This window comes from Thamnophis elegans, chromosome 8 (assembly GCF_009769535.1).
Source record: "Thamnophis elegans isolate rThaEle1 chromosome 8, rThaEle1.pri, whole genome shotgun sequence".
NCBI classification, from domain to species: Eukaryota; Metazoa; Chordata; class Lepidosauria; order Squamata; family Colubridae; genus Thamnophis; species Thamnophis elegans.
The window spans coordinates 58127917-58139024 of NC_045548.1; the positions used below are offsets into that span (position 1 = coordinate 58127917).

An 11108-nucleotide genomic window follows, 5' to 3' on the forward strand; every position below is an offset into this window, starting at 1 on the left:
TGAAGCAGTTGAGCAAACATTTTAGTTGCATAGGGACCATTCCTACCTTAGTCCATAACAGGATATAATTCAGTTGAAAGAGAAAACCAAGAATTGCACGTTTCAATTCTGTTTCTTCATTTCCAGTGTTTTCACATTGATGGAGGGTTGCAAGCAAAATGCAACTCTATTCACCTGAAATAGCAGTAGTAATTTGTACGATCTATTACCTGTATTTTTATTTTTTTATTTTCTTGCCCTGGGTAGACTTAATCCCTAAATTTAACCACCGGAAAGAGTATTCAGATTTTAAGACTCAGAATTTTTACAGTATACAGGAGATACATCATTTAAAACAAGGAAACAAGCAAAACTTATATCTAACACCTGGATTATTTCTGGCTTAGAAATATGTCTTGTTTATCAGTTGAGTGCTATGTTACAATCTTGAAATAAAATGAGTGTTTTTAAAATAATAGCAGAGTTCAAAATTGTTCTATGATGCTTGCCATAAGATATGGCTTATTTGCACTTTCTATTTATCTACCTGCATCAATTTTCGTATTATCTAACTATCCTCTACCTATTTTCTACAGAAGATATATTCCCTTGCAAATCTTGTGGCATCTGGTACCGTAGTGAAAGGAACCTGCAAGCTCATCTCATGTACTACTGCAGTGGGAGGCAAAGAGAAGGTGCTCAGTTATCAGAGGAGAATGAGGAAAGTATTCAACAGATATCTAGCTTCTGCCCCTTTCCACAGTGCACCAAAAGTTTTTCCAATGCAAGAGCTCTGGAAAATCATCTAAATTCTCACAGTGGTAAGTAAAAGAGGTTGCTCCACTGGAATCATCTAACAGTGTAATTTTAAAGAGAGGGGAAAAGCACCAAAGAAGGTGAACCAGACAGTGAACTTGGTGAATTATATTTTATGTTGAAAGATATGTCCTTTAACGCCCAGTGAGATGGCAACACGTAGGCAAATTGAGCTAATCTTCAAATCTTTAACAGAATCAAGTGGTGTCTGGTTGGATGGGGGTAAAAATCTAAAGATATCAGTCGTGACTTAAGATCAGTTCTTTTTTCACATGTGTGTGACACATGCTAAAAGGGGGAAAGCTCCAATCACACAAATATACCTATGTTATTAAGAATCAAGAAAGAAACTCTACTCCAGTCAAGGCTGGTAGGACAATCTACCTTATATAAACAAACAGGAAACTTCATTCCCCCACACATTGATCTTGTTACCTAGTCTGGTAAGAAAACACTGAGGAGTTTTCAAAGAGAAAAGCAAGTGGAAGGGACACCAAGAACCCAATAGTTACTACCTGGATAGAAAATTTCAGCACAATAGACCAGATAGCAAAGTCAAAAAGTATCCCAGAAATAAAGCATTGCACTATTTGTACATGATTACCAAAGAAATGTGTCCGTGAAAGAAGGAACTTGAAAGAGACTGTGTCTTTTCTTTCATTGTACCCAGAGGTGGGTTGCTGCCCGTTCGACCTGGTTCGGCTGAACCGGTAATGGAATTCAGGCCTGGGTCACAGAACCTGCAGCGGCCTAGGCCTGCCCAGCCCCCGAACTGGTTCGGTCGCTGCCGCTTGGCTGCCGCCATTTTCGATTTTAGCGACTGCGCTTGTGCAGTTCACTGTAAATTATTCTGCGCATGCATGCAGAACAATTTACATTAAACTGCGTGCACGCATACGTTGTGTGTGGGTTGTGAACTGGCAGTAACACCGGCAACAACCCACGCCTGATTGTACACACCTACTCTTTCCACATTCTAGTTATAACAGCAACATTGAATGAAAGGCTGTCCTTTATTTAAAGTAAATGGAAAATGCTATAGATAAAATAGCTCATTCTGGGCAGTTTGATAGATGAGATGAATGCCAGCAGCTAAATGGTTCTGGAAGTGGCCTGCTCTAAGAAAAGCAGTTTGTATAATATATTATGACTGCTCCAGTGATGGGTTGCAGGCGGTATGCCCCGGTATGGGCATACCAGAGCCTGCCTGGAGCACTGGGTACCATTCCGGTATGGTGCTCCGGAGGGCCCACCCGTTTGCCCGATCTACTTACCTGTCCTTTAAGCCTTTGGGGCTTCCACGCACATGCATGGCATGTACGGTGCCTGCGCGATGCTCCACCAAGCAGCTGGAGTGTCATGGAGGCTTGCAGAGACGTCACAGGCAGGTACAACACATGAGTGTGCACATCCATGTGGGTGACGCCAGGCCCGTTCCAACTGTACCAGTTGGAACGGGATCCGGAACCCATCACTGGACTGCTCATACATAGTTATTGGAGATAATCTTGAATTTGATGATTTGTCTGATAAGTGTTGCAGTCACTAAAACTGGACTATCAGCAATACCTAGAGTAACAGATGATATTATTATTATTTTACTGATCAGGATATATGGAAGTGAGGAATTTGGGTTATTTCTATGTATCCAGTTAGGACAAAACCTTTCCTGCTTAACTTTAAGTTGACAGCCCTTCATCCTGTAGTAGATGATAGGTCCATTAGATCTCTGTAGAATCTGGTGGATTTTAAGTGTTGTTCAGATCTTTAGGTAGCAGTGTATTGCCATGGCTGGCTTTACTCTACAGCTGTGATTATTTTAAGATGCAGATTTGAAAGTGATCATGACTCATTGACATGATCGCTTTCAAATACCATCTTACTTTTGATGTAATAAGGTACTGAGGGTGATGAAAGAGCTATTGAGATCTTACTACATTTATTTAGCAAATTCCTAACAATTTTTACTGTATTTTGTAGGACCATATCCATATTTCATAAGTAATCTTCCTTTGCTGTTGTCCTTACTTTGCTTCCCACTTGTTTCTTCTTCAAGTTTGGTCTTGAACAGGGCTTCCCAAACTAGGCAACGTTAAGACTTGTGATCTTCAACTCCCAGCATGGCTGGTTGAAGAATTCTGGAAGTTGAAGTCCACAAGTCTTAATATTGCCAAGTTTGGAGAATTATGGGATAACCATGAAGCTTCTAAATTTCTATTCTTTTAAGGCACAATGGGTGCCTTGTCAGCTAGAGCGTTATACTATGCTGTGATCTCTTGTTTTGTGTTCTTTAAGTACAGTGTAATGGAATATTCTAGTTTGCTTTATATTATGCTAAATTATTATTTACTTCTTATTCCTTTTGTAGGAGTAAAAATGGAAGAATTTCTTCCCTCTGGCTCTAGCCTGAAATGTACTGTTTGTAACTATACCGCTGATTCGGTTATCAACTTCCATCAACACCTATTCTCACATCTCACTCAAGCTGCCTTCCGATGCACACATTGCCATTTTGGCTTCCAGACACAGAGGGAACTACTACAACACCAAGATCTCCACATTTCTGGCAACAAACTGCAGAGAGAAAGCGATGCTGAGCACTCTCCGAATGCCAGTGAAGAGACTTTGCAGGCCCCTGACAGTTCCCAAAGCCAAAAGGCAGTGCAGACAAAGGATGTGAGTTCTGACACTGAGCTTGATAAGTGTGAGAAGAAGACTCCTCTTTTCCTTCCAAATCAAAGGCCAGAAACGCAGACCACTCCACATAAGCAGAGCTTCTCATACACCAAAATAAAATCTGAGCCATCTAGCCCAAGGCTTGCCTCGTCCCCGGTCCAGCCTAATCTCGGTCCTTCATTCCCTATGGGTCCTTTTCTTTCTCAGTTTGCTTTTCCCCAAGACATCACAGTGGTTCCACAGGCTTCTGAGATCTTAGCCAAGATGTCTGAGCTGGTGCATCGAAGGCTGAGGCATGGAAGTAATAGTTATCCCCCAGTCATTTACAGTCCATTGATGCCAAAAGGAGCCACCTGTTTTGAGTGTAACATCACGTTCAACAATCTTGATAACTATTTAGTTCACAAGAAGCACTACTGCAACAGTCGATGGCAACAAATGGCGAAGTCACCCGATTTTGGCAGCGTTTCAGAAAAAATCCCCGAGGCTGTGAGTCCTGGCAATGGGCAAAATGCAATCAACATTTTGAGTGCCACGGCTCACACTTCAGATCCTGAGAATCAACTTCTTCAGGCATCTTGTATCAATTCTTCTACTGTCCTCGATATCATTGGGCCAAACAATAAGGGTCACGAGAAAGACTTTTCATCACAAGTGAAGAAGCTGTCAAATACTGCCAACAGTGATGATAAAATGAACGGGAAGCCTTCCGATGGCAAGAACTCAACTTCCACATCTTTAATAGAAGGAGAAAGTGATCCCAACAAAACTACATGTGAAGCCTGCAATATTACTTTCAGTAGGCATGAAACATACATGGTGCACAAACAGTATTACTGTGCCACTCGTCATGATCCCCCACTTAAAAGATCAGCTTCAAATAAAGTGCCCGCCATGCAGAGAACAATGCGTACACGCAAACGAAGGAAGATGTATGAGATGTGTCTACCAGAGCAAGAGCAAAGGCCACAACTGGTCCAGCAACGCTTCCTTGAAGTAACTAATCTTGTCAACCCTTGCACATCTTCTCAAGAACCAACAGATAGCCTTGGAGAGTGCTACCACCCACGATGTGATATCTTTCCAGGAATAGTTTCCAAACACTTAGAAACATCACTGTCCATTCATAAATGCACCTCAACCTCAAAATGTGACACCCAACATTCCACAATTTCCTGCTTGGAAATGGACGTCCCTATTGATCTCAGCAAAAAATGTTTGCCCCAATCTGACCGGACATCCACTTCCCCCAAAAGGCTGCTGGACTATCACGAATGCACTGTGTGCAAGATCAGTTTTAACAAGGTAGAAAATTACTTGGCACATAAGCAGAATTTTTGTCCCGTCACTGTGCACCAACAGAATGAAATGGGGCATCTTGATAGCAAAGTATTTCAAAATCCTGAAAGTGAACGCAACAGCCCTGAGATCAGTTACGACCGCACCATCATCAAATGTGAGAAAAATGGAAACTCAAAGCAGGCTTCTCCCAACGGAAACTTGTTTTCTACGCACTTGGCAACCCTCCAAGGACTTAAGGTCTTTAACGAAGCCACCCAACTTATAGCTACAAAAGAAGAAAACAAACATTTTCTTCCTCAATGCCTTTACCCAGGAGCAATAAAGAAAGCTAAAGGAGCAGACCAGCTTTCTCCGTATTATGGAATAAAGCCAACTGATTATATTTCTAGTTCTTTTGCTGTTCACCACAATGATGTCGATCAAAGTACGGCTGCAGAAGGTGATTCGCTGAAGGGCCAGACACCATCCAATGGGTGCCCTGTTCAGAAAAAAGAATCTCTGCCCCTCTTGCCCAAAAACAGAGGGATGGTTATCATCAATGGTGGACTAAAACAGGAGGAGAGGCCTGCGGGAAACCCACAGCAAGAGAACATTTCCCAGACTCCCCAACCGCATGAAGATGGACACAAATCACCATCTTGGGCCTCGGATAATAACTTAGCTGCCAATGAAAATGTCTCACCAACCATTCCAGCAGCAGAAGAACAATTATCTAGTATAGCAAAAGGGGTAAACGGTTCTACTCAGGCCCCTACCAGTGGAAAATACTGCCGGCTGTGCGATATCCAGTTCAACAACCTATCAAACTTTATAACTCATAAGAAGTTTTATTGCTCATCCCATGCAGCAGAACACGTCAAATGAAAATGGCTGCCCCCCCCTCCCCAGTTTGGTATCTGTGTTTAGTATACAGTATTGTTCCATACAAGTCTGAAAGAGAGCTGTTTGTATGACTTCTGGACAATCAGGAGTTAGTTCATTACTGCTGAGTTGAAGACTTAAAAGATGTACTTCCATTACAGTTCATTAGTAAAGTGTATTCTTGGTGCCATTTTCAAAACTATTTATTTATTTTACCAGCAGTGTTCATAGCTGTAGTTATTTTTAATTTAAAGAAAAAAAACTTTATATTAAAGTCATTTGTAATGTTATTGTATAATTGTGTAGCACATATGGTTTGCACTGTATAGTAGATTTTAAAGAAAATAGTCACAAACTCTACAAAAAAGGCATTTTAGAAATTTAGCTTCAAAAGCACCTGTGTATCCTATTTTTCCTTATATGCTATTGCAGATATGTGTAGATGCTAAAATATAATTTGCAAAAGGTTTCAACTACGCTGTAAAGTTCGCCTTAAAATTTCAATTTTTTAAAGGATTTGGCTCAGTTTGCACTTTATATTTTAGCAGATACAGTACCTTAGTCACTAGGCTTTGCATTTGTATGTAGCGGTATGTTTGTCTACTTTCTTACCTGAAATGTCTGTTAAAATGAAGATGGCATTTTTTTTCCTTGTATAGTCCTTGTATTTTCTTTCACTGATGCATCTCTGTCTCAATTTTTAAACATTTGCTGTTAAATGCAATACTTTATAAAGAATGAACAAAATTACTGGAAGCAGTATTGTAAGTAATGAGGTCATATCTATCCATTTTATCTTTTGAAAGGCACAGTCAAAAGGAATTTCTTAGCTCAATGCTGCAAGTATGAATCTAATTCATTTATAAGATATATTTAAATATAACAGTAGCAATACTGCAACTGGTGATCACAGAGATAATGTTCTACTTCTGATAGAAATAATTTCTCAACAAATGTTGTTACTATGCATGTATATGGATGGAATAAAATTCCAGATCATCCGACTGGTCAGGCAGTAATTTATTCATTTAAAAAAGCTTATCAAGCTCAATAAAGAAAGTGGCTGGTTGTGGGCTAATCTAATATTGTATGCTTTTCAGTTAATATAAGTGTCCTAAAAAATGCCATGCAAGAATGGGAACTCACAATTTGGAGCTGTTGGAGCAAGGAGGAGCTTGGAGGAGTCATGATCCACCACATGTTCCTCCCATTCCTCAATGGAGAATTGCTGTATTTTATTGATTTTACTTACACTGTCAACCCCGCTTCTAGAAGAGAGTTGTAATACTGAAACCATTATACACAGGGTTCTGCATTGACCTTCCTAGCATATCACTGTAAACCTGTACCATAGGTATGTTTTATTGACTTGCTAAAACAAAATCCATGCAAAGCTGATTACAATGTAGGACCACTAATCAAGCCCAAGTACATACAGTACTATGACATTTGGATCTCAGCTTAAACTCACTCGAGGGGAGATGGCTGAGACTGATCCCATCATGACTGGTCCTTAATGTGCTTATGGATGGAGTGTAAAAGAAAGATCAGCTGCTCTTTTGAAGTCCTGAACCAAAGATAAGCTGGCTGAGACTCATCCCATCATGACTAGTCCTTAATGTGCTTATGGATGGAGAGTAAAAGAAAGATCTTTTGAAGTCCTGAACCAAAATCCAGCTTTTGAGGGAGCACCTTCTTGTATTGAAATCTACCATACCAGAGGTGGGTTGCTAATCTTTTTACTACTGGTTCGGGGGTGCTCCCACGCGCGCTTGTAACACTTCTGCACATGCACAGAAGCCTCCGGGCAGGTTTGTGGAGCCTCCCACCACCACTACTACTGGTTTGGCTGATCCGACCTGAACTAAAGCAACTCACCTGTGCCCTCTTCGGTGCCTGCCCTCTGGAATGTATCTATTTATTGTAGATTGTATGAAGAATTTTAAAAATTGGCATGTTCCCATTTAAATCGCCAAATCTAGCATCACCTTTATTTTCAAGAATGTCTCTTGGATCTTGGATTCTTAGTTGAATGCTTTGTCCGAAAATATGGCACTTGCCCTGGAAAAAGAGACAAGTTATCAAGCATCACTCTTAGATGATGTAGCAAAATGTTTCATAGACTAGATGAAGCTCAAAATAAACCTCTCAAACTCAAGTCCTTAGATCTTATTGTGAATGATTATCAACTGAATACCTGTAAACAGGTATTCTTTGAGTTGAAGGAAGGTTATTTTGTTCTAGAGTGTAGTAGTTTGCATTCTGGTCCGTGTTCTGCAGTTGGCTTCACCCATTGTTATAGTTGTTAGCATGTCCCTCTGCTGGCACACATCGAGAAGTTCACAACACACAATCCTTCAATTCAGTTGTGGTTGTACCCTGTTATAAACTATCAAGTGTACATCATATGAGAGTGAGTTTTCCTACCCACAGAGTAAAAACACCCTGATATCAAATCTGTCCATAACTAAAACCAAAACAGTTGAAAATTGGACCTGCCCACTGAATTATTTGAGCAATTAAAAAATAAAGGTGCAAAAACTCAGTTCCAACATCAATAAAAACTTCATTGAACAATTGATGAAATGGTGTCTTAGCTTTCCTTCAATAATTGTCACTAATCAGAAATTCTTGAGTTCTTATGTGCCTGTTTAATTGGTTACATTCCAGCTTGTTCGGAAGAAGACTAACTAGCTAATTTCAATGCCATTATTGTTTTGAAGTTTACAGTATATGAAATGCAGGAAAGTTATATCAATAAGAATATAGCTCAAGCACAGAAACTAAAGTTTGGAATTCTTTATAATCTCTACTCAGTTCTCAGGTGCTCATTGCAGTTGAACCTAAAGGCACTCCAACTCAATTGTTGTAACAATTATGGATCAGTTGCTTGAATGATCACTCCTTGCATCCTAGTATTGGGGAATGAGTAGATCGTGGCATGACAAAACCGCGCTCGACTAAAGTGCGCCCGATTAAACCGCGTCGTTGATGTCATCAACAGGGCGACAACAGCGAGCGCGGAGAAAGAAGGGCGCTTTAAATAGCGCTTTGAAAGCAAGCCGATTCAAGTTAAGGTAAGGGTTAGGTTTAGGGTTAGGTTAAGGGTTAGGGTTAGGGTTAGGTTAAGGGTTAGGATTAGGTTTAGGTTTAGCGTTAGGTTAAGGGTTAGGTTTAGGGTTAGGTTTAGGGTTAGGTTAAGGGTTAGGATTAGGTTTAGCTTTAGGGGGGTTAGGTTTAGGGGTTAATTTTAGGTTTAGCGTTTACAGCGTGCTTTTTTCTCCACGCTGTTGTCGCACTGTGATGATGTCAGCTATGCGGTTTCGTCGAGCGCCCTTTAGTCGAACGCAGTTTTGTGGTGGAACCTGAGTAGATAAGGGAATAACTTTTTCAGGACCAGAAGAGTTCAATCCAGGGGTGGGATTCTACTGGTTCGAACCAGTTCAAGTGAACCAGTAACTCCGAACATCAGCTGGGAGCGAATCGGTTTGCTCCAATGATCAAGTGGCCTGCTCGCCCGCCTGCCCCTGTGTTTTACTGACCTTTATCTTCTTAGCTGAGTCGGGTGGCAGAGTGGATTGCCTGCCGCCCTTCAACTGTTTCCCTACCCAGCAGTAATGCGGAAGATACATTTTCTCTAAACTGTGCGCACACACACTAGCGAACTGGTTGTTAAACCGGTAGGATCCCACCCCTCATTCAATCCACATTAAAACCCCAAGCCCAATATATGGAAGTACCCTGAATTCAAACACATTTAAAGGAACTATGAGATTTGCTGGAAGCAATCAGAAAGTATTAAAATAGCATGTATTGATAAGAGCAATTTCTGGAACTTCACAAACATGGCTGTGACTCAAGAGAATTCTAATAGTTTGTCCCAACTGAGTGAATTAACCTCACACTAGATCAGGGTTTTGAGAATAGTGAAGTTAGATTCTCTTTTGGAACAGAGCAAATATTAAAAATTCATGTGGAGAGATGGAGCTTTGCACTGTTACATGCAACCTGCCTTCTCTCTTAAACACTATCGGTTTTCAAAGTTCCTGATATTATATACATCGCACAGCTATATTTTTATAGAAGAAGTAAATATAAATCTTGTCAAGGGTTTACTTGATAGAATTAAGGAGTACAGAGATACATGAGAAAATGAAAACCAAACAGCTTAGATGGAATCTGGGCAGCATACAGCAGTTAAAAACAATTCAGAAACAGAATACTATATAAAAATCATAGAATACAACCTGCAGCCTAATTATTTAAAGTCTCCATTCCAGACACATTTTTATACACTACTAGCCAATAACCCAGCATTGCCCGAGAATTTATTTATAGGAGGAAAATATCCGGAGCAAACGTAATTTCAAATGTTGGATTCCCCTTAGCAGGGGAGCCACCTTATGGAGTACTGTAGGGCCATTACCATGTAACTCCACTGCACTGTACAATAGAAGCCATTCTACAACAGTACAGTAGAAGCCATTTTAACAGGCTGTATCTTAACAGAACACACAGCCCAAGTGGTTTTAAGAGTGTCTTACCCCCACAGTATTTTTCTCCAGAGGGTAAGTCATCTTTGTAATATATATGTATGTATGTGTGTGTGTGTATGTGTGTGTATGTGTGTATGTATGTATATGTATGTGTGTGTATATATATATACACAGTCTCCCTTTATTTATTTATCAGCATAAATATAACATATATATATATATATATATATATATATATATATATATATATATATATATATATATATATATATATATATATATATATATATTTAAAGTCACAACCCCTGGTATGCCCAAATATGGGAGGAAGTTCACTGCTTCCATTCTCTGTCCATCGGCTCGTCATAAGAGACCATCCAGACAGAAACCCAATATTTCTACTGTTGCCTTTGTTACATTTGTGTTGTATTTGTGCTGATAAATAAATATATATAATCTTTCTCTTAAGCTCATTAAGAGCTCTTAAGTCTCAAAGACTCTAGTTGCAAACAAATTATAAGTTCTATGGATGGAGTGTACAGCCATGTAAACATGCAGAAGGAACTATTCATCAAATCCGAAGTAATATTTGGTTTATGAAGACCAAAGGTAAAGCAGGCTCCTTCTTTAAATACTAAGAAGCTGGTAATCAGAAAGAAGTAAAGTAGAAAAATTTGAAGAAAGCTTTCAGAAATCCACTGTTGAGAACATGGATATATTTGCAGAGTTTAGTTCACCCCAAAGTTAACATTTTTTTTCAAATTTGAGTTTCCACCAGGGTTCTAAAAGTTAATTTAACTTTCAGAAACTCTCCATTACCCCTACATCTCAGACTGGAAGAGAATCCGCATAATCCTGAAGACAACCGGGTAAAGAAATATGCAAGATTTAATAAGCAGTTATGCAGAGGGAAGGATTAGGCTTAGTGAAAGAAGAGCAGTCAAGAATGCAGCAATTCAGAGAGGAAAAAGGAAAGAA

The 11108-nt window shown here is 39.8% G+C and overlaps 1 protein-coding gene across 1 annotated transcript in view; it reads left to right on the forward strand.

Moving 5' to 3' along the window:
• The window catches only part of ZFPM2 (zinc finger protein, FOG family member 2), a 113930-nt gene extending 107292 nt beyond the window's left edge, over nt 1-6638 (forward strand). The window contains exons 3-4 of the mRNA XM_032223279.1: nt 576-800; nt 3164-6638. Of these exons, the coding sequence (XP_032079170.1) occupies nt 576-800; nt 3164-5637 (2699 nt within the window). The 3' untranslated portion in view covers nt 5638-6638. The remainder of the gene's footprint in view (nt 1-575; nt 801-3163) is intronic.
• The last annotated feature ends 4470 nt before the right edge of the window (nt 6639-11108 follow it).